We start from the raw sequence: 22,360 nt of genomic DNA on the forward strand, positions 1-22,360 counted from the left end.
GTGTGTGATTTCATTAGAAGTACAACTAGATGAGAACCCGAAAGAGAAATAGAACATATATAATACTGAGAAACACACACCATAATACCAACATTTATACAATATAACATGATATAGTTTGCAAGTTCGACAGATTGAAACAGTAAAGAGAAAGAACGAGGACGATATACTTAGCGCTTTTGTGCTTTCCTCCGTCTAGATTGTACTTTTTGCCATTTCTTTCTAGCAACTAGTTTGCTCTTTGGTTTCAACTTCAACTCAGGTGAGAACTTATAATTAGGATCTCTCATACGCGTTTGTATATCCTTGAAAAACTGCATATTCAGTTTCTTAGGCCCTCCCTGTCTAAGCTCTGCATATTCCGGCCCTGATACTATATTTTCAAATGCTCCTACCAAAATATCCAAGTCACTCATGACCTCCCACACGTTAATATAACGCCCGTCTGGCCCTTTCTTCAACTTTTTCAAGGCATTCTCAACTGCAATTTTCCTAGCTTGCTTTCCAGGGGACAACTCCTCTGGTTCCTGCTCAGCTTTCAATAATTCGGAAATTGTCCGATACTTTGATGTTTCTTCAAACTCAAATAGTTTGTCTATATGTTTATCACTACTTTCATTTGGGTAGGCTTCAATAGGAATATCGTCGTCATCATCATCTTCACTCCCAGTCCACAGAGACTTCTCCTCGTCGCTTCCAGACCAAACACTTCTCAACTCATCACTATCATCGGCATCAATTAGGTCAGAGTGCTCCCTCGCCTGTTGTCTTACTTTTCGAATCTCTTTTTCAAGACGACTCTTTTCATCCTTTTCATTGTCACTTTCGTCTTCACTCCCTGTCCATAAAGTATCATCTTCATCAATCTCTTTCTTCCAGGCTTCCCTGAATTCCTTGTCACCAGGTTTTCCATTTCCAAAGAGATCATAAGGTTTATGACCACCATGAGCATATGATCGCGAAGCTGCAACAGTTCGAAACAGTCATACAGGGCACAAGTACAAAAGTCAGAGGGAAAATGCACGTCTATTTATACACCTTTTTCTGCAAATCTAAACTTGTAAGGAAACCTATTTTATATAGAATGCATCATATTATGTAACATGTATATTAGTTTACAGAGCAACATACTTGGCTTGAACTGCTAACCAAATTATTAGCATACACTGCAGTAAATAATCATTAACCATCTATTATGATCTTCAGACCACCAATTATCTCGAAAAGGTTTAAAATGAATGCAGAAAAAAAATCTTGATCTGCTAACCAAATTATTAGGAACAAAGTTCATCTGCCAACCTTCCTCCCCCTCAAAAGTTAAACTTAAATATCCCAGGTACAGATACTGAATAATCTAATAAGTGTGCAATATCCCTTAAAAGGCAAGCTCTAAGAGCCAAGAAACATTTCGAGTTCAATTACTAGTCTCATGCCTCCATATCACTGATTTACCCTTGGTACATGACTACTAGCTGGATAGGGCGTCTCATATTTGAAGCATTGAGAGGATTACCCAAATTGAAGGAATCAGAATGAGCAACTCTCATCGATCGTCTGGATTGCAATGAGAATAAGGTTGGTTTCTGTTAAGATGTTTTTCGTTTCTTCTTAATTCTTTCTATTCTAAATAAACGTTGGAATGAGGACAAATGGCAACAATTCCCCATTCCAAGTAACCGTGCTGAGATTATACCCATCTGATTCCAAAGTCAAATGCAGAAAAGTGCATGGAAAATTAATATGCAGCAGAGAACAAGAATTCACTTTCGCCAGGGAAATTCATTCGACTCACCCAATGTTGGGATATTGAGAAACTTGGTAGGTAAAATGTTCCCATAAGCAGCAGTGATGCAAAGTTGTGGCTGCAAAGCTCTTAAGTCGGACAAAAACACATCCTGCACGAACATTAATAAAAATGAACCCTCTTCATCTAAATTCACTCCTAACACTATCAAAATCTTTGAGAGACAATAATCTAATGAACACTGGGAATATATGGAAACCCATTTTGCAGCACTATTGGGTTATTTCTAATGTGCATGACCTTCGGCATAAGAAAACCTAAATTGCAGCTCCACAGAAGGTGTGGCACCCAATATCAGAGATTTCTACCGATAACTCCATGGTGCTCATAAGCGCATCTCTAGCCACTACATGGATTACTCATAAGGAATAAATAGAGAAATCATTTCCTACAAAAAGATGATAGAAAATTACCTCTCCAGCCCGTTCAGGTGTGAAAATAAGGTTTGAAGGGAAGCCTCTGTCAAGAGCATGCTGTGCTAAAGGAGAAGGCATCAACTTTTTCCCCCTAGACTTTCTGGATGGGGGCTGAGTAACAATAGCTGCAATCTAAATCAGAGCAAATTATTCATTCATAATCCAAGCAATGACTCTGTATTTTTACACTATATCAATAGCGAAAGTATGCATCACCAATTTTCCTGGCCTACGTCAGTCCCTACTATCTTCCCCCCAAAAAAAGAGTAAATACGAAAACAAGTTTGACATAAAACCGATATAAAATATTAGTAAGCTCATATGCAATAAGCCTGGGTTCGACTAGTTTGGCATAAAACTAATCCAATTGAACCTTTAAGATGTCGCAACACAAGAGAAAGCAATGACCGAAACACAACACAACACAACCAGCTAAATGATAAGTCCACTGACTGTCTAAATTCCACAACACCAGAAATTAACCCCATTCACAATTCAATCCGGCACGAACGCTTCTTGGACATCATGTGCTTAAAAGGCATTTCACATCACTAAATTATGAAACCCAATAAACCAGACTAAAAAACAATCAAATTGTGGAATTCTAATGGCATCATAAAGTGAAGAAAACCCAAAATTAAAAATTGAAAACAAATAAAAAAATTAAATAAAAAAGGAAAGAAGAAGAAGCCAGAAAAGAAAACCCATTTGAGGTAAAGTTGAAAGCATGGAGAAGGGCATCCATTGAATACCTCAAAGAGTGAGTCTGCGGCAGTGGATGCATTGAGAAGGGCATCCAGAACCGTTGCTAACACCTTCAAAACCAGTAGACATTTCATCACCTCATAACCACAAATGTATAAATATATATATATATATATAGAGAGAGAGAGAGAGAGAGAGAGAGAGAGAAGGCAGCACCTGAGGAAAGCCTAAGAAGACGAGGGGCTTCTTGTTGGAAGCGAAGCATAAAGTAGAAGAAGAAGAAGAAGAAGAAGAAGAAGATGATGAAGTTGCGGCACTGAAGCACCAGAAGCGACGAAACACCAGCGACGAATTCATGCTCACAATTTCACTTGCCTCCTCGTACAAACTTTGGGACTGTGTACCATGCTTATCCGCTTCTTGCAATTCTACTTCGGCCTATTTTCTTAGGAGACTAATCAAATTTTAAGTTTTAACGATAAAAATAAGATAAATAATATCAAATTTTATTTTTTTAATGTAAATATATTATTTTTTATTAAAATAAATAATACAAAAGAGTTTTTCGTTAAAGTTTATTTTTCTTTTGTGCTCTCAATCTCAGGCCCGATTCTCTGCCCCTCATTTCATCCACAGCCATCCAAAACATTTACAAGTCGATCAAAACACAAGATTGTGCCACGTAAGAAACAAAGGGAGGGATAGCTCTTACCCATTGGATCTGGTTTGAATGGTCCCGATTATAAGGAGGGTGCACAAAGGGAGGGAGATGAGAGGGGAGAGAATCAGATTCTTTTAAACTCCATTTTAATGTTCTCTTTTTTTATCAACCGTTATTTTACTTATAAGAGATCAACTACGAAAAAGAGATTGAATTAGGTCACATAATAGCGATATTTTACGTATAATACATTTGTGTCATCTTAAACTTTATTTTATTTGAGTTGAAATTTAGACCTTTGACCTTCAACCGTAGAAGGAGAATTTTGGTAACCCTTAGACCAAACCCAATCTTGGGCTAAATGCAATTTTTTAGGTTTTATTCCCCTCCCAACCCAACGCTTGCTAAATGAGTGGACTAAAAGCTAAAAGCCGAACAAAGATCAAATTCCCTCGAGGATTTTGCCCAGACAATGGTGTGGACACCACTAGCGGGACCCCATCAACATGGCCCACGGGCATGTCTCCCAGGATTTATTGAATTCAACGGTTGAGATCGAATATAATTAAATCTAACGGTAAAAAAAGATCTAACAGTCCAAATTTAAATCTAACGGCTAAAATAATTAAAAAAATTATTTAACTCAAAATTCATCCAAATTTAGTGATTTTTCAATATTTATCAGAATTTAAATATTTTTAGGTTAAAACGTTCATAAAATTAAATTATGATAGTGTACATAATTTTTTTAAATTACTTTAAAAGAAAAAAATAGCCTAAATTTATTCTTTAATAATCTTAGGCTAAAAAATTTAGGCCAGAAGAGTTGGAGCAGAAAAATTGTTTCTGGGCTAAACCTAAATTTTTTGGGCTAAAAATTTTAAGTTTTAGCCCAAGGTTGGAGATGGTCTTAATTTGATGTAGAAATAGGTTAAGGGATTTGTCTAAATATGAGTGTGCCAATATTAGGCACTAGAAAGTGAACAATTTGCTCCTTAAAGAATAGTAACACTGACTTCCAGTCAAGTAATTGTGCTCTAAGGAATGAATTAACTTAATTTTATCTTTTCAATGCCTCGAGTGAATGAGGACATGACAATTCAACTAGATTTAGAGGGTAGTTTGGGAAAAAAAAAACATTTCAACTGGCTATGAAACAAAAAAAATAGTTCAAGTGATAATTTGACACGAAATAGTGATGACAATGATTTAGACATAACTCGTATTTTAGAGTAAATCTTAGCGGTTTTGACGGTAAGTGGTATTTATGCAAACAAGTTTAATTTAGGTGGCAAATGTCACAAAACAAAATTTAAGTGGTCAAGTATAACACTATGTAAAATTCAAGTGGTATTGCTAAAATTTTCCTTCCTCTATTTCAAAGCAAGCCTAACATCACTTTATCTTTATGGCACTACAAACTTGACAAAGAATACTATGGGACTGCAAACATGTGTTTGATCTCATTAGAAGTACAATTGGACGAGAATTCGAAAGAGAAGTAGAACATATATAGAACTGAGAAACACACACCATAATACCAACAGTTTTACAATATAACATGTTACAGTTTGCAAGTTTGGCATATTGAAACAGTAAAGAGGAAGAATGAGGAGGATACACTTAGCGCTTTTATGCTTTCCTCCGTCTAGATTGTACCTTCTGCCATTTCTTTCTAGCAACTAGTTTGCTCTTTGGTTTCAATTTCAACTCAGGTGAGAACTTATAATTTGGATCTCTCATACGCGTTTGTATATCCTTGAAAAACTACGACCCTCCCTGTCTAAGCTCTGCATATTTCGGCCTTGAAACTATATTTTCAAATGCTCCTATCAGAATATCCAAGTCACTCATGACCTCCCACACGTTAATATATAGCCCATCTGACCCCTTGTTCAACTTTTTCAAGGCATTCTCAACTGCAATTTTCCTAGCTTGCTTTCCAGGGGACAACTCCTCATGTTCCTGCTCAGCTTTCAATAATTCAGAAATTGTCCGATACTTGGATGGTTCTTCAAACTCAAACAGTTTGTCTATATGTTTATCGCTACTTTCATTTGGGTAGGCTTCAGTAGGAATATCGTCGTCATCATCATCTTCACTCCCAGTCCACAAAGACTTCTCCTCGTCCCTTCCAAACCAAACACATCTCAACTCATCACTATCATCGGCGTCAATCAGTTCAGAGTGCTCCCTCGCCTGCTATCTTACTTTTCGAATCTCTTTTTCAAGACTACTCTTTTCATCTTTTTCATTGTCACTTTCATCTTCACTCCTTGTCCATAAAGTATCATCTTCATCAATCTCTTTCTTCCAGGCTTCCCTGAATTCCTTGCCACCAGGTTTTCCATTTCCAAATAGATTATAAGGTTTATGACCACCACAAGCATATGATCGTGAAGTTGCAATAGTACAATACAGTCATACAGGTAGCACAAGTACAAAAGTCAGAGTGAATGTTTGTATTACAAAGCTTTATCTATGTAACTTTTTTTCTTCCGCAAATTTGAACTTGCAAGGAAATCTATTTTATATAGAATGCATAATATTATGTAACATGTATCTAAGTTTACAGAGCAACATCACATACTTGGCTCGAAACTGCGACTACAAATTCGTCATTTTATCTAGGCCATAGAATTCACACAGAACGCAGTGGCGTTCTAGGATTCATACAGCCAACCCTACCTATTGGGATAAGGCTTAATTGTTGTTGTTGTTGTTGTTGTAGTTTAATTCTAAAACAATTCAAATTCAATCAAGAAACACACATAATCATACTCACTATAAAAACACCACAGAACAGGAAATAGTGGAAGTTCGGAATATCGCTTATGCACTTTCAAGTGGTTGTTTCCTTGTTGTCGAAAACAAAATGAATCCTCGTTTCACAGGCTAAAGGTTTCAATGACAGAACGAAATAGTGATGGCAATGATTCAGACATAACTCATATTTTAGAGTAAATCTTAGCGGTTTTGATGGTAGGTGGTATTTATGCAAACAAGTATAGTTTAGGTGGCAAATGTCACAAAACAAAATTTAAGTGGTCAAGTATAACACTGTAAAATTCAAGTGGTATTGCTAAAATTTTCCTTCCTCTTTTTTGAAGCAAGCCTAACATCACTTTATCTTTATGGCACTGCAAACTTGACATAGAAAACTATGGGACTGCACACATGTGTGTGATCTCATTAGAAGTACAACTGAAAGAGAATCCGAAAGAGAAGTAGAACATATATAGTCCTGAGAAACACACACCATAATACCAACATTTATACAATATAACATGTTATAGTTTGCAAGTTCGACAGATTGAAATAGTAAAGAGGAAGAACGGGGAAGATACACTTAGCGTTTTTGTGCTTTCGTCCATCTAGATTGTACTTTCTGCCCTTTCTTTCTAGCAAACAGTTTTCTCTTTGATTTCAACTTCAACTCAGGTGAGAACTTATAATTTTGATCTCTCATATGCGTTTGTATATCCTTGAAAAACTGCATATTCGGCTTCTTAGGCCCTCTTTGTCTAAGCTCTGCATATTCCAACCTTGATACTATATTTTCAAATGCTTATATCAGAATATCCAAGTCACTCATGACTTCTCACACGTTAATATAACATATATTTGGCCCTTCAACTTTTTCAAGGCATTCTCAACTGATATTTTCCTAGCTTGCTTTCCAGGGGACAACTCCTCTGGTTCCTGCTCAGGTTTCAATAATTTGGAAATTGTCCAATACTTTGATGTTTCTTCAAACTCAAACAGTTTGTCTATAGGTTTATCACTACTTTCATTTGGGTAGGCTTCAGTAGCAATATCCTCTTCATCATCATCTTCACTCCCAGTCCACAAAGACTTCTCCTCATCGATTCCAGACCCAACACTTCTCAACTCATCACTATCATCGGCATCAATCAGGTCAGAGTGCTCCCTCGCTTGCTGTTTTACTTTTCGAATCTCTTTTTTCAGGATGATTCTTTTCATCATTTTCATTGTCACTTTCGTCTTCACTCCCTATGCATAAAGTATCATCTTCATCAATCTCTTTCTTCCAGGCTTCCCTGAATTCCTTGTCACCAGGTTTTCTATTTCTAAAGAGATCATAAGGTTTATGACCACTACGAGCATATGATCGTGAAGCTGCAACAGTTCGATACAGTCATAGAGATAGCACAAATACAATAAGTCAGAGGGAAAATGCACGTCTATTTATACCATTTTTTTCCGCAAATCTGAACTTGCAAGGAAACCTATTCTATATAGAATGCATCATATTATGTAATATGTATATAAGTTTACAGAGCAACATCAGATAATTGGCACGAACTGCGGGTACAAACTCGTCATTTTATCCCGTGATAGTTAAATATTTAACTCAAAATTCACCCAAAAACTATACAAACACCCACACAAAACTCAATTTTCTCCTACAATTCTTCTAATTTATCTTTCTACCATTTCTTTCCATTTCCAAATTGTTCAACATGGCAAGAGAGCATATTAGAGGTCATAATTGGGCATGTGAGGAAGATGTTGCTTTATGCTTGACATGGGTTTCTGTTAGCGAAGATGGTGTAGTTGGCACAAATCAAAATAAAAAAGTTTTGTTGGATAAAATCATTGCAAAGTTTCAAGTTCAGCTTCGGCGTTGATCAATTTTGCATCCTCAATCTCAATCCCTGCTTGGTATTGTGTCATCTACATTACCATGCTACGCCTTTTTCTATCACCCATTGTTGAGATATGGAGGATTTTTACGAGACAAAAACTCTTTGAAAGTTGAAAGATTGGTGAATATAGAGGATAATTGAAGGTTGAAAGGTTGTGTGAACAACTAATATTGGCCATGTGTTTATATAGAGGATGATTTATGTAAGTTGAACGGTTGGTGAAAGTTGAAAGTTTGGTGTTGAACGGTTGGTGAATTGAAAGTTTGGTGAAAGTTGAAGGCTTGCTTTGTGGAAAATTTAGTGATTTTTCAATATTTATCGGAATTTAAATATTTTTAGATTAAAATGTTCAAAAAATTAATTTACGATAGTCTACATATTTATTTAAAAAAAAATTAATTTAAGAAAAAAATTAGCCTAAATTCATTCTTTAATAATCTCAGGCTAAAATTTTAGGTCAGAAGGTTTGGAGCAGAAAAGCTGTTTCTAGGCTAAAAACTAAATTTTTCGGGCTAAACAATTTGGCTTTTAGTCCAAGGGTTGGACATGGTCTAAGGAGGGAGATAGGAGGGAGAGAATCTGAGCCTTCTCAAACTCCATTTTAATGTTTTCTTTTTTGATCCAACGTTGTTTTACTTATAAGAGACCATTTATGGAAAAGAGATTGAATTAGGTTGCATAATAACGATAATTTACATATAATACATTTGTGTTTATCTTAAAACTTTATTTTATTTGAGTCGAAATTTAGATCTCTTGACTTAAGGAGAGTTTTGGTAACCCTTATGTTATTTACTTAATTTGATGTAGAAATAGACCAAGGGATTTGTCTAAATACGGGTGTGCCACTATTAGGCACTAGAAAGTGAATGATTTGCTCCTTAAAGAATAGTAACACTGACTTCCAATCAAGTAATTGTGCTCTAAGGAATGAATTAACTTAATTTTATCTTTTCAACGCCTCAAGTGAATGAGGACTTGACAATTCAACTAGATTTAGAGGGTAATTTGGCTAAAAAAAAAAAAACATTTCAAGTTGCTATATGATACAAAAAAAAGTTCAGGTGATAATTTGACACGAAATAGTGATGACAATGATTCAGACATAACTCATATTGTAGAGTAAATCTTAACGGTTTTGACGGTAGGTGGTATTTATGCAAACAAGTTCAGTTTAGGTGGCAAATGTCATAAAACAAAATTTAAGTGGTCATGTATAACACTCTATAAAATTCAAGTGGTATTGCTAAAATTTTCCTTCCTCTTTTTTGAAGCAAGCCTAACATCACTTTATGGCAATGCAAACTTGACATAGAAAACTATGGGACTGCAAACATGTGTGTGATCTCATTAGAAGTACAACTCGACGAGAACCCAAAAGAGAAGTAGAACATATATAGTATTGAGAAACACACACCATAATACCAGCATTTATACAATATAACATGTTATAGTTTGCAAGTTCGACAGATTGAAACAATAAAGAGGAAGAACGAGGAGGATACACTTAGCGCTTTTGTGCTTTCCTTCGTCTAGATTGTACTTTCTGCCCTTTCTTTCTAGCAACTAGTTTGCTCTTTGGTTTCAACTTCAACTCAGGTGAGAACTTATAATTTGGATCTCTCATAGCGTTTGTATATCCTTGAAAAACTGCATATTCAGTTTCTTAGGCCCTCCCTGTCTAAGCTCTGCATATTCCGGCCCTAATACTATATTTTCAAACGATTCTATCAGAATATCCAAGTCACTCATGACCTCCCACATGTTAATATAACGCCTGTTTGGCCATTTTTCAACTTTTTCAAGGCATTCTCAACTGCAATTTTCCTAGCTTGCTTTCCAGGGGACAACTCGTCCGGTTCCTGCTTAGCTTTCAATAATTCGGAAACTGTTCGATACTGTGTTGTTTCTTCAAACTTAAACAGTTTGTCTATATGTTTATCACTACTTTCATTTGGGTAGGCTTCAGTAGGAATATCGTCGTCATCATCATCTTCACTCCTAATCCACAGAGACTTCTCCTCGTCGTTTCCAGACCAAACACTTCTTAACTCATCACTATCATCGGCATCAATCAGGTCAGAGTGCTCATTCACCTGCTATCTTATTTTTTGAATCTCTTTTTTCAAGACAACTCTTTTCATCCTTTTCATTGTTACTTTTGTCTTCACTCCTTGTCCATAAAGTATCATCTGCATCAATCCCTTTCTTCTGGACTTCCCTGAATTCCTTGTCACCAGATTTTCCATTTCCAAAGAGATCATAAGGTTTATGACCACCATGAGCATATGATCGTGAAGATGCAACAATTCGAAAATATGATTGTGAAGCTGCAACAATTCGAAACAGTCATACAAGTAGCACAAGTACAAAAGTTAGAGGGAAAATGCACGTCTATTTATACACCTTTTTTCTGCAAATCTGAACTTGCAAGGAAATCGATTTTATATAGAATGCATCATATTATGTAATATGTATATAAGTTTACAGAGCAACATCAGATACTTGGCTCGAACTACGACTACAAACTCGTCATTTTCTCTCGTGATAGTTAAATTTCTAAAACAATTCTAACTCAATCAAGAAAGTTAGGAATATTGCTAACAATGAAAATCTAAAAACGCCACAGAACAGGACACAAAGAAGGAATTGTGATACATAATTACACTTAAATCTAAAAATGCCATAGAACAGGACACAAGGAAGTTAGGAATATTGCTCATGCATTTTTCTCGACGTCGTTTCCTTATTCTCGACAGTGGAGGTAAACCTCATTCCGCAGGCTCAAGGTTTTTCACAATGACAGACATGTCAATGAAACCAGTAATCTCGAGTTGAAAAATACATAGACAGACAAACAGACAAGAAAGCCCACTGAAAGACCAATCTTCCATTATGTGGGGCATTTTATCGAGCACGTAGATTGCATATCATAACTCCAACAACATAAACACAAACATACATATGATTGATTAATTAATTGTAAAATTTTGAAAAATTGAAGCGCTCGTAGGAAACCAACCTTGAAAATTTGAAGAAAACCCAAAGGTGCAAATTGGAGTTGCTAAAGGGGTTACAGAAGATGCAGAATCCGACAGGTTTTGCAAGGTGAAAGAGGAGGAGGAGAGAGAGAGAGAGAAATGAGGATTAGGGTTTTTGCAAATACAAGAAAGGAGGGAAAGGCGAGAACATAGCCTCCGAGCCATCGTATCATATCATATCACCATCATCTTCTGCGCCTTTTGGGGTTTTGTTTACTCATCAGCAAGGTGGGAGCACTTTTCCTTTATTTCTCTTTAAATTATAATTTGGCATTGTCTATTAATTTTTAATTGTATTTTTTACATACGATAATATTTACATTAAAAATGAATTTGAATCAACTTTGCCATTTACTAAAATAAATTGGTTAGGTCATTTCCAACCGAAAGGTCTAAAGGGTAGAAAATAGCCCGAAAATTGTTTACAACTGAAGGCTAGACCAAATGGCTCGTGGGCTCACGGGACAAAAAAAGGCCAAATGGCCAATCGACTGGCCATCTTTAGCCAGCCAGCTAGCCTGTTGGCTAGGCCCAGTTTCCTGTTTTTTTTTTGTTTTTTTTTTTTTTTCATTTGCCCAGCCCACTTTAGGGTTTAGGGTTTAGGGTTTAGGATTTTTTTTGTCCCAGCCCACTTTTTTTTTTTTTTTTTTTTTTTTTTTAATTTCTAATATTTTCCTACACTATTTCTCACATATTTTTCATCATTCCATAATATTTTACCTCATTTTATTTCAATTCTTCACATTCCATACTATAATCCTTTGGCTCTCAGTTGGAGATGGTTTTTTGTCACAGGGCTATGTTTGGCCTATGGCCCTCTAGCCCCTCGGTTGGAGATGGTAAGAAATATAGCATTGCACTGTTCATTAAAATATTAATTTCTTGGAGAGCCAGAGGGCTAAAACGAGCCATCTGGCCCTCCTTTGATTGGAGATGGCCTTAGTATAACTTAGGTAAAATGATATTTAACCGAGGAATAAATTTAAATGATATTTACACTAGGAGAATAAATTTGGATTAAGTCGTTATCTATACATTTAGTACTATGGTCTAGTAGGATTCATCTTCACTTGTAAGTAAAAGGCATTAAGTTCAATTCTTGTCAAATGCAAATTTGAACTATATTATTAGTCGTCATTTATGAGCATAAATTTACATGTGGTCCAATATCTTAATAGATAGCGTGTTGAGTGTCAACCCATTGCATGTAGTCCAACTTTTAGTACCCATCGTTTGAAACTCACTCTCCCTCAAATTATGGTTGTAGTTTCAAAACCAACCCTTCTCAGTCCATAGTAATAAAAAAAAAAAAAAAAAAAAACCTCGTCATCTATGTGTCAATACTCAAAATGCTCATTTCAAATTTCAAAAAATGACTAGTTTTTATAGCATGTTGTCAATACCTAATCAATGTCACTAATCTTTGGTATAAATTGTCCATTTTCAATTTTTCTCAATCATCAATTAAAATTCATTTGAACCAATTTTTCCTTTTTTGTTTGTAGAACCCAAATTCTCTGTATATTTGTTGTATTTTTAGTAAAAAAAAGTGTGCAAAAATAACTTTCAGTTCAACTTATGAAGCACAAATTCCGATTGATGGATCAAACGTTTTTACTCTTTCAGCAACAGATTCAAAGTTTTTTCTCTCCTCCGTTAGGAAGAAAACCGAATCTTTAATGCATCAAGTAAAATTACCTCATGTAGTCTCAAAACTGAAATAAAATTTTGGATGAATGGTTAAACCATATTAAGGGCACCAGTCCCATCCGTCTTAACATTTAGCACAACATCAACATATATATAACATCAATCCTTATCACTTTACATGGAAATTTCAACTGTATATACAAGGTTTACACAGACAAAACCAGGCCATCGTTGAAGGATATCATACTGATCCCTCCCTGTTACGCCGGAAACTATTAATGCGACAGCATCTGCAACCGAAGTCATAAACTGCTGGCTTCACTACAACTTGGGTTGTCCAACTTCAGAATCACGAGATTAAACTATTGATGAACGTCGGGGGCAGAGGGAATTAAGTCTTAAATTACTGGTGCTTCACTAGAACTTAGGTCATCCAGCATTTCAACCACAGGAGCATACTGCAAATGTTTAACGTTTGGGGATATGAGAAAGAACGTGTGGGAATAGTGATGACAGTTCAATTTAAAAACAAATAATCACTGACCTCATCATCTTCTTCAAAGTGCATCCCATCAACTGCACTGTCATTCTGGAATTCCCATCCAAGATTGTTTTCAAGCAACTCCTTGAGCTTCCTTGTCTTTAAGAATAAGAAATACGGAACTTAGGATTCTTCTCTGACACAGTTATTCAAAAGGAGACAACTTGCGATAATTCAAATTTCAAGCGCTCTTCGTTAATGAATCTATACATATACATCCTGCGTTACTTTAATTTTCTACCGTAGAACACAACTGTATTCTCTGACCAAGTTTACTTTAAAAACACAAAAACAGATGACTTCACTAGAAATGCTTCTTATGCAGAGCAATGGTCTTGGCATAGCAACAAAATGGTAGAGCAGAAAATCAACTCAGGACTCAATTTATATGAAAAAACCCATCAAATGGCGGTAATAACATGAATAAACTTTGATGTAGCAACACAGCACATAAAGAGGGTTGCAATAATCTTCTTGGGCAAACGTGCAGGATTTAGATGTTTACATCTTTCTCATTGGCCTCTCGGTATTACACCACTCACACATATTTTACTGTTTCTATCCTGTATTTCCATAATTATACAAACAAATGCTGTCTTGGAAGGTGAGTGCCATGGGTTACGAAGTTAATTCAACAGATAGGTTCTAAATTGCTAACGGATGAAGGGAAGGCTAGGTCAGTGAAAAGTCTTATTACGAGAAGATCTGGGTTATATGCAATTATAATTTTAAACACAAAAGGTAAAAAATCCAATCTGTTCCAGATTCCACCATTTTCCATCCGAGTTAGTGTTAAACTGATGCATAAAGAGAACCATACCTTATCATATTATACACTCCTTTAAAGTAACAAAATAAAGGATTCTGTTTATTTGTGTTTGCACATGCATATCATGATAAATACAATGGAAAGTGTGAAATAAATTATCAGTATTTGAATCATCTATAAGGTAAAAACAAGAACTGTACAGAATTTCAAGAAAGAGCATATGATTCTTTTGATACCTTCTTTTGCTTGATAGAATATAAAAGCTTAAATTAAAAACTAGGCTTAGATTGCATACCCATGACAGAAGATCTCCGTCAACAACTGAGGCATCTTGCACCAACAAAAAAAATTCCTGGAATCACATTTATAAGTTCAGTCAATAAACTCAAGGTTCTACACATTTGACGGAAATGATGCTTTTCGTTCGTTGAATTGCTTTTTCATTAGAATAACAAACTGAATGCAAAAAAAGTTACAAGAAAACCATGAACGAACTTGATCAATGGAAAACCATGAACGAACTTGATCAATGGAATGCAGAATCAAGCACTCAATTATTGGTATATAACCTTGTACCTTGAAAAGACGGTGCAAAAAGCTATCAGCAGAAAACCATGAATCATCTAACAATGATGACGCAACGCTTGTGTCTGCGCAACCTTTCTGAAGTCCATGTTTCAATTGATAGTAGATGACCTTAATAAACTGCGAGATTCCATCACATGTCATTTATCAGAGTAAATGAATGGACAAAAAAAAAGGAAAGCATTGTTCACTGTTAGTTTACAACTTTACAGGAAAAGAAAATTAGTTTAGATCAAGAATAGCTAAATATGTTACTTCTCTGGGCAGAAAAGTCAATAACCTAGAATTTATTGCATTTCCTTCTCTTTTTTAGGAGAAACAGAATCATTTTGTTACAACGAAAATAAAGATAAAACCCCAGTGGACACACCAGCTACTCAAAAATATGTGAAACCTCTAAACTATCAGCTGCTCAAAACATCATAAAATGTCCCAGGATAACACGAAAAGAACAATACAACATATCTCCATCCCCTTTCAGAAACCTCCTATATATCATTATTGAAAATTTGGGAAAGTTTTAACACCCTTCAATCCCGGTTCTTCCATTCTCCAAAACCTTTAACTTCCAAAATAATAGCCGCCAAGTACTACTCCACACAATCAATTTCCTTTTCCCAATTTATCACACAAACCAACCCCTCTTTTTTCTTCTTCCGCACTTCCTGAACAACCTCATTTGCCATACCTACTGCACCAAAAAAAATCACTATGATGCTAGATCATCTACAAGGCTCTCAAAGGCTAAGTGGGACAGTTAGCCAACTTGGCTTGGGTCTTAGCCGGCTGGAGGTTTTAGTTGTTTCCTTATACTTTATTGGTCTTGTTTAGATTTAATGTTTTACTTTTCGTTGGTAGATCATGGTTATGCTCCTAGGCTTTCAAACTGATAATTTTATCCCAAATCACCATGACGATTTGTTAGTTATCTGGCAAAAAGTTCTAGTTATAAATAGCAAAGTATGGACATTACCTTTGCAAATAGCTGACTTCTTGTACGGAAAGGCTGCAATAATGATAGAATTGTCAGAAACTTATTTCAGCTTTCCTGTTTTTCAGTATCAATTTCCTATGATGCAAACGTCACTACAAAACTCTATATTTTAGTATAAAAAAACTTAACATAGTAATATGGGAACAGGAAAGACTTTATATTCATTTATTTGTTAATGATTATTGTATTAATGATTCCCCATTTAGCTGATTATGCAAGTATCTTAAAGAAAAAGACAGTTCAGATAATTAAACTACAATGCAGATTGCAGAGAGGCCCCACTAAGTAGAACAGTATCATTCGGAGGATCCCTATCCTGGAGGGGATTAAATATATGTATGCATGTAACATGGACATGTATATATAAATTAAAAAAACTCATGCAGAATGCGGAAAGAAAAATTACAATTATACAAATTTGGCAGTGTGAATAAATCCCAACAATAAGTAAAGTGAAACACAGCGACCAATACTTACAGCTTCAGTGCATCCAAATAAAAGACTGACCAAGGACTTCCATTGTAGAAATGCTTCAAGTGATTGGCCCATCTGAATAAGCTCGAAATGTCATAAAGATCTGAGTATCTGACAGTAGTAATTAACATAAAATTATGACCAAGTCTGCATTCTCCACGTCCACGTACCAAAAATGCAATAAAGGCAAATTGCAGCTCCGCAAGAAGCAGGTCCTCAGAACCACCATAATCTTCTAGCAGTACACTTTCTAACAATTGTGTCTAGACATCCAGTAAAAAGAAGAAAAAAAAATATCGGTGAAAGCATACAGATAAATCAGCTATCTGTAAACATTTAAATAAAAAAACCAACAAAATAACTTAAAAGAGGAGACGGGGGTTCTTACCTTGTCAAGATTCAAAGAAGTAAGTTGTTGGCACTGGATTCCTTTTTGTTTGATAACACGGGGAATTGATGTGTAGTAACATCCTCTCGTCTGAGACTTGTCACTAGGTGTTGAGAACTTGCTAGCATTCAACTGCTCATCCAGAGCTTTCTCCGTCATTGTGTTAGGAGTGTTTATACGCATTGCAGATTCAGATGCAATACTAATTTCTCCTCCAATGGGCTCTGTACAGTAAATCGGCCGTTTAAAATTCAAAGGTTATAGGACAAGAACAGTGAGTTTATTAGAAAGCCTTCGAATCAAATTCAGGCACCCTATTTAACAGCTCTATGTCATGAAATTTCATTGAGTAAAACAATCCCCTATATAGCAGCAAGCTTTAGAAGATACGATCAACTGTTTTAAGGTTAGGTTGTTCAATTGGCTTAGTTGAATCAAGGCAAATCTTTTGAGTAGACTTATGACTTGATGTCCTCCATAAAAACATGTACTCTATTCTGAAGACTTTCCAACACTTCTAAATGAACAAACAAATGCATGAATCTAGAACCACTCGTAACCAGCATCCCCAAAAATTTCCTCCCAAACTTACCCATTAGTCATTACTTGCCCTGCAATATTCTTGGCATCTTTTTGCATATTAGAGACAAATTGGGAAACACATAAACGTTACCTCTTCTTCTTTGAATAAAATAAATAATATTATATATCATATATAATATCAACTCTATGATGAGCAATACTGAGCAAAGTTCTTGCTTTCCAAATCATGGGGGAAGGATTGTAAATGGAATGAAATAGCTCATTAATCAGTCTGCTAAAGTAAAAATTTCACCTAAGCGAAAGGACCTGAAAACTAAATCCCAGAACTGTCCATTCAATCTAAAAGATTGTAATGAGATACTTCCATCAAAGAGAGTAAATAATAAATTTCCATATCATTTAATTTCTCCAGAATAGAATTCCAATTGGTTGGAAAGCAAGGGACAGAAAACATATTGACCAGGGATGTATAGATAAAAAGACTACCCTCTCCAGTAATTCTCCCCGAAAACTCAATTTTCCCCATTACCCACCACAAATGAAGTTTGAGAAAGAAGGAAACAATGCCCAACGAAATGTCTTTTCAAGTTCAAGGATTTGAGCCTACATTAAAATTCAATTTGAGCCTACATTAAAATTCAGAATCTTATTTTTTTTTCATGTCAAAGAGAATCTTATTATTTGATGTGACCCACATTTTCTTCTTTTAAAAATATGTCAAGGGACTCCTTTTCCATAGCAAATCTTTACAACCACTTTCCAAGTAGAGCCATGCTTCTACGATGATTTCATTCAATGGTATGTTTTATAGAACTTATGTTGAAAGTGAGTCACCACTTCAAATGAAGAACAAACAAAGCTTCTTTTGACTGTTCAAGAAATCAAGATCATTTTGTGCTTCTCTCCTCCAGTCACTACGCTCTAGCAATTTTAACCAAAAAAGGCCGTTAAAGACCTCCCTGCCGAAGAATCAAGCTAAAATATTACAGACTCCAAATAGTTTCTAGCATGCACTCTCAAGTGGGAAGAAAGTTCATAGCTAAGCATGTGAAAGGAGCCTAACAGCCTTCTATTTGTTTATTCCTGATTGAATTCCCTCCATGTCCTTGTCTATCGGGTGGTTCTTTTGGCAGATTTTCTCTCCCTTCTTCTTTTATGAACATGAGGGCTAGTCAATTATTAGGACATCTTGGTAAGTAGAGGAAGTGTGAAATAATCTGCACTATACTGAGCTAGACCTCAATACATCCTACCTAAAGTGAATTAGGCCTGGTCATGTCAGTGCAAAACCTTGGAGGAAAGGAAGAGCTACTTCATCTGATAGTCTTTAACAACTAAAAAAAAGTGCCAAAAATTATGAAATTGTGTCCAAGTGTCACTGTAAATATAAACAGAAAACATCTCACATGCAACGTTCTTTTAGATTTCCTTGCAGTCTTATTGGTAGAAGTATTTCTACAAGAAATTCTTTTATATACCTTTAGAAAGTTTTGCAATAATAATCTCCATTTCTATACAGAAACTTGAACGAAAAGCTACATAGGAAAATTGTTACGAAAGAGCTATCCATGCACTGTACAGAACTTCATTACTTTCATGGTACCTTTTTCAATTCTGGTCATTACCTATTTCATCATGTCTACAAGCTCGTAGCTAATACCACTATACTTAAATATCATATGAACTCTCTGCAAGCGAGCAGATGCACCACCCTTTAAGTTTACTGGACAGGAAGTCATAACAAATACTTCGTGTAAAATTAAGACTCTCACCTTATGCCCATGTTAAGAATTTTCCTAAAACAGATTAAAAAAAATCATTTTTTAATATTTTTATATTGCTCACATGCCACAGGGGCCTATTGTACCTTATGACAAGATAAATACTCAGACAAAGAGTGTGGTTTCTATCCAAAAAAATAAAGAAAAAAAAGAGGACAAGCATTGCAGATCTGAAGATAACGAAAGTTCAATTTGAAAAACTCAGAAGGAGAGAGGGAGAGAAACGCAGTAACAACAGCAACAGTTAAAGCATTAAATGTATTCGCTTCACAAAACTCTAGCAACAAAACTGAAGAAACCCCTGGTGGAAAACCTACAATAATGGTGAATGTAAGCTACTGAAGTTGTGAATAATGCTTACCAATCCGTTGAATGATGCTCTTTGTAATGTAGCTAGATAATTGTTTCCAATCTCCATACTGGCTTAGATTATAAGGACCAAGATGTCTGTCAAACTCCAAACTTCTAACTGCTTGGCAGTATCTCTCTTCCTGATGGAACAAAAAATATAGCAATGTGAAATAAAAATCTTATACTGAAATAAAGAAAACCGCTACTGTCTTTCCAGCAAAGAATTTTGTTTGAAACAAAATAATGAAATTCCCCTCACTCCTTTTAAAATTTAATAGTTTCACTAATACAATAAAATTGGACCAAAAGAATGACAAAGAAATTAAATAAACAAAAAGATTTTCAAAAAAGAGATATTGGCCATATTTTCTTGCTTCTTAGTACTTCGGCAGGTTATAGTTTATGCATCAACTTTGTTGTTATTTGCCTCAACCTTCTCTACTGAGTTTAGACTTTATATACTTTATGCAGCTTCTTGAAAATTGAGGTTGAATAATATCATCTATAGTGTCAGCCATCCATTTGGAATCACTTTGATTCTGTACTATGGCAGATATAAATATAGTAAGACAATATTGCAACCAACATTAATACAAACCTCTTCTTCTGGTACTTTGACTAATCGTTCGTCTTGTTGATTCCACTTACGAACAATTACCTGTTACACGAGAAAAGTGAGTCTTGCTCACAATTGTTTGGGGTAAAACAGCTCTGAAATGTTACTACCCAATTGGATTTAAGCTGACAATAAAGAGACGGCATTGCTTAACTAACCTCCGATGGCCCGGCATCAATAAAAAACCCGATAATTGGCGAAAACTCCTTGCCATCTCTGCGTGGCCAAAAACCATACACATGAAACCAGATTTTTCAAATAAAAATACAGCATAAACATGCCACAGATAGATACGCGAAAAATGTCGATTTCCATCCAATCAACTACCATTGGGAATTTTACAGAAACTATAAAACAGAATCACCCCCAAAATACTTCAAAATTTAAAATTCAAAATTACGTTCTCTGACAACATTCAACAAACATATGGTGAGCAAGAAGAGCTAACCTCGTGGATGAGCTATAGTACACAAAATGAGGACCCGGAGGAATCATCTTTATGCCTTTGAATTCCGGGCCCACAGAAAACATCTGCAAAACAGAGAATCGAGTGTTGAGGGTCAAATTTTCTCGCATTTTCTCGGCAACCAAACGCAGCACGAGCATGTGCTGGTTGGGTAAGTACTTGGTAGTAGTATTTTACCTGAGTGTCAATGCCGATGAGGGTGTGCTGAGGCACGTCGAGGAAGAGAAGCGTCACGCCGCGCTTCACAAGCTCCAGCGCCGTTTCGGAATCCATTGACGTTTCAGGAATTTTTTGATGGACTTCAAAGTTGTCGCTCTGAAGTTCTGAACACCTTCCCGCCTAGAAAGTTCTGGTAAGCGAAGTGGGTGCCCGAGAGTTGGGAAGCCTCTTCTAATATGGGCCTCGAAGAGGTATGAAAGAAGGCCCAAGATCTAAGCCCCTTGGGCATCGGCCTACTCTAATCATACTATGATAGGAAATATTGACGATTTTAGTAACAACTAAACAGTTCTATAATGAGCAAATTTGTTTGATAAAGAGGCATAACAATGGTTTTGCTTGAGTGTTAGGTGCGTGTAACTCATGACCTGATCATGAGAAATTAAATGATGGTGCAACAAATATGGAAGAAAATTCATACACAATTTGTCGAGCAGATTCAAGACACATTTTGAACCAAGCAATCTCTATTATATAGGTACAAACATCTACATAAAGAGTTGAAATCGTGGCAAAAAGCCCTCCCAAAAACCAAAGCAATTTATCAAAGCGACAATAATCTAGCCAATGAGGTAATAATATTTTATTGTTAATAAATTTCAAATGTAATTAACATGTTATTATTTGAACCTTTAGGTAATTAAGAGTAATTATTAAATTAAATTATTTCAACAATTTTTCTTCAGCAACTACAAGCACAAATGTGATTCAATTTTCATAACAACATATCATTTACAAAACATGAATATTGAAACATTGTAAAGCATACTCCAACAAAATTATGTTATACGTTGGATATCCTGACACCACACATTGGATGCCTTAAGTGGTAGGTTACTGAAAATAATATTGTTTTAAATACTAATGATATGCTTTTACTTTATATTTGAAATAAGTTATTAAAATTAGTTATTTTCAATTACCAAAAAAAAGAAATAGTAATTATTATTAAACAAATTTACAACAAAAAGAAATATTTGTAAATACTAAATAGTAATTATGAAGAATTGACCACCGACTAGTGAGAGAAGACGGTAGGCGATCTTCATCGCCCCCAAATCTCTGCAACTCTGCCCGCCCTCATCAATGCCCGCAGCTTTCTGACAATGAAGCGCAAGAAATGGTCGGAGCTCGAAGAACAGACCCTTCTCACCAACTACTCGGACCTCCACAGCTCTGGAGCTCTAGCCAAGCTCAAAACCCGCGAGAAAAAGTTCAAGCCCATAGCCGACCACGTGAACTTGGCGCACCACCTCCGCGACCCAGTGACCTTTCCGTTCCGGTGGTCCTGGCGCGACGTCTCAATCAAGGTGCAGAACATGCGACACCAGTACCTGGGCGTGAAGCAGAAGATCCGGGTGTCCAAGGACGAATTCAACTGGAAAGACGGCGAAAACCACTGGGAAAATTTCTTGAGGTACAAGGAAGTGTTTGGGGATGTGGAGCTTGATGTTAGGGGGAAAAGGGGGTGTGAAAGTGAGAACCTTGATGTTTTTGGGGATTGTGGGGATTTGGGGTTTGGGATTGACTGTGACGATTTGGAAGAAGAAGAAGACGATGAAGATGGAGAGCAGTTAGAAGAAGGTGAAGATGGAGAAGAAGAGGAGAGTAGTGGCGGCGGCGATGGCGACAATGGTGTTGAGGAATTGGGTATTAGTGAAGGTGGTGAACTTGTGGGTGAGAGGG

At 36.0% G+C, this 22,360-nt stretch overlaps 2 protein-coding genes and 3 pseudogenes across 2 annotated transcripts; all 5 read right to left on the reverse strand.

The window, feature by feature from the left end:
* Window positions 1–30: 30 nt before the first annotated feature.
* On the reverse strand, window positions 31–3,364 carry LOC126634483 (uncharacterized). Its single transcript, XM_050305011.1, has 5 exons — window positions 3,142–3,364; window positions 2,973–3,035; window positions 2,218–2,352; window positions 1,793–1,895; window positions 31–964 (listed from the first exon to the last, which is right to left on the reverse strand). Exons 1-5 carry the CDS (start codon window positions 3,280–3,282, stop codon window positions 171–173), a joined length of 1,236 nt encoding a protein of 411 aa, XP_050160968.1. The 5' UTR covers window positions 3,283–3,364; the 3' UTR covers window positions 31–170.
* A 1,845-nt stretch (window positions 3,365–5,209) lies between these two features.
* On the reverse strand, window positions 5,210–5,995 carry LOC126633965 (uncharacterized; annotated as a pseudogene).
* A 940-nt stretch (window positions 5,996–6,935) lies between these two features.
* LOC126633966 (uncharacterized) lies at window positions 6,936–7,933 on the reverse strand (annotated as a pseudogene).
* A 1,697-nt stretch (window positions 7,934–9,630) lies between these two features.
* On the reverse strand, window positions 9,631–10,792 carry LOC126633967 (uncharacterized; annotated as a pseudogene).
* Window positions 10,793–13,013: 2,221 nt separating this feature from the next.
* LOC126634484 (uncharacterized) lies at window positions 13,014–21,018 on the reverse strand. The gene is made up of 13 exons (XM_050305012.1): window positions 20,633–21,018; window positions 20,438–20,520; window positions 20,148–20,205; window positions 19,972–20,031; window positions 19,384–19,513; window positions 16,699–16,922; window positions 16,481–16,573; window positions 16,314–16,385; window positions 15,816–15,848; window positions 14,834–14,962; window positions 14,553–14,609; window positions 13,492–13,587; window positions 13,014–13,405 (listed from the first exon to the last, which is right to left on the reverse strand). Exons 1-13 carry the CDS (start codon window positions 20,726–20,728, stop codon window positions 13,346–13,348), a joined length of 1,191 nt encoding a protein of 396 aa, XP_050160969.1. The 5' UTR covers window positions 20,729–21,018; the 3' UTR covers window positions 13,014–13,345.
* Window positions 21,019–22,360: the final 1,342 nt, after the last annotated feature.

Source organism: Malus sylvestris, chromosome 9, assembly GCF_916048215.2.
Source record: "Malus sylvestris chromosome 9, drMalSylv7.2, whole genome shotgun sequence".
NCBI classification, from domain to species: Eukaryota; Viridiplantae; Streptophyta; class Magnoliopsida; order Rosales; family Rosaceae; genus Malus; species Malus sylvestris.

Bases quoted from the DNA above. Each gene is read 5' to 3' on its own strand.
- LOC126634483 (XM_050305011.1), bottom strand. From the start codon at position 3,282: ATGAATTCGTCGCTGGTGTTTCGTCGCTTCTGGTGCTTCAGTGCCGCA. The intron at 3,036-3,141 runs GTGCTGCCTTCT...CTGGTTTTGAAG, and splicing joins TCTTCTTAGGCTTTCCTCAG to GTGTTAGCAACGGTTCTGGA. The intron at 2,353-2,972 runs GTATTCAATGGA...GCTCTGATTTAG, and splicing joins CCGCAGACTCACTCTTTGAG to ATTGCAGCTATTGTTACTCA.
- LOC126634484 (XM_050305012.1), bottom strand. From the start codon at position 20,728: ATGGATTCCGAAACGGCGCTGGAGCTTGTGAAGCGCGGCGTGACGCTT. The intron at 20,032-20,147 runs GTTAGTTAAGCA...CTCGTGTAACAG, and splicing joins TTGATGCCGGGCCATCGGAG to GTAATTGTTCGTAAGTGGAA. The intron at 16,923-19,383 runs GTAAGCATTATT...TTTACTGTACAG, and splicing joins GAGCATCATTCAACGGATTG to AGCCCATTGGAGGAGAAATT.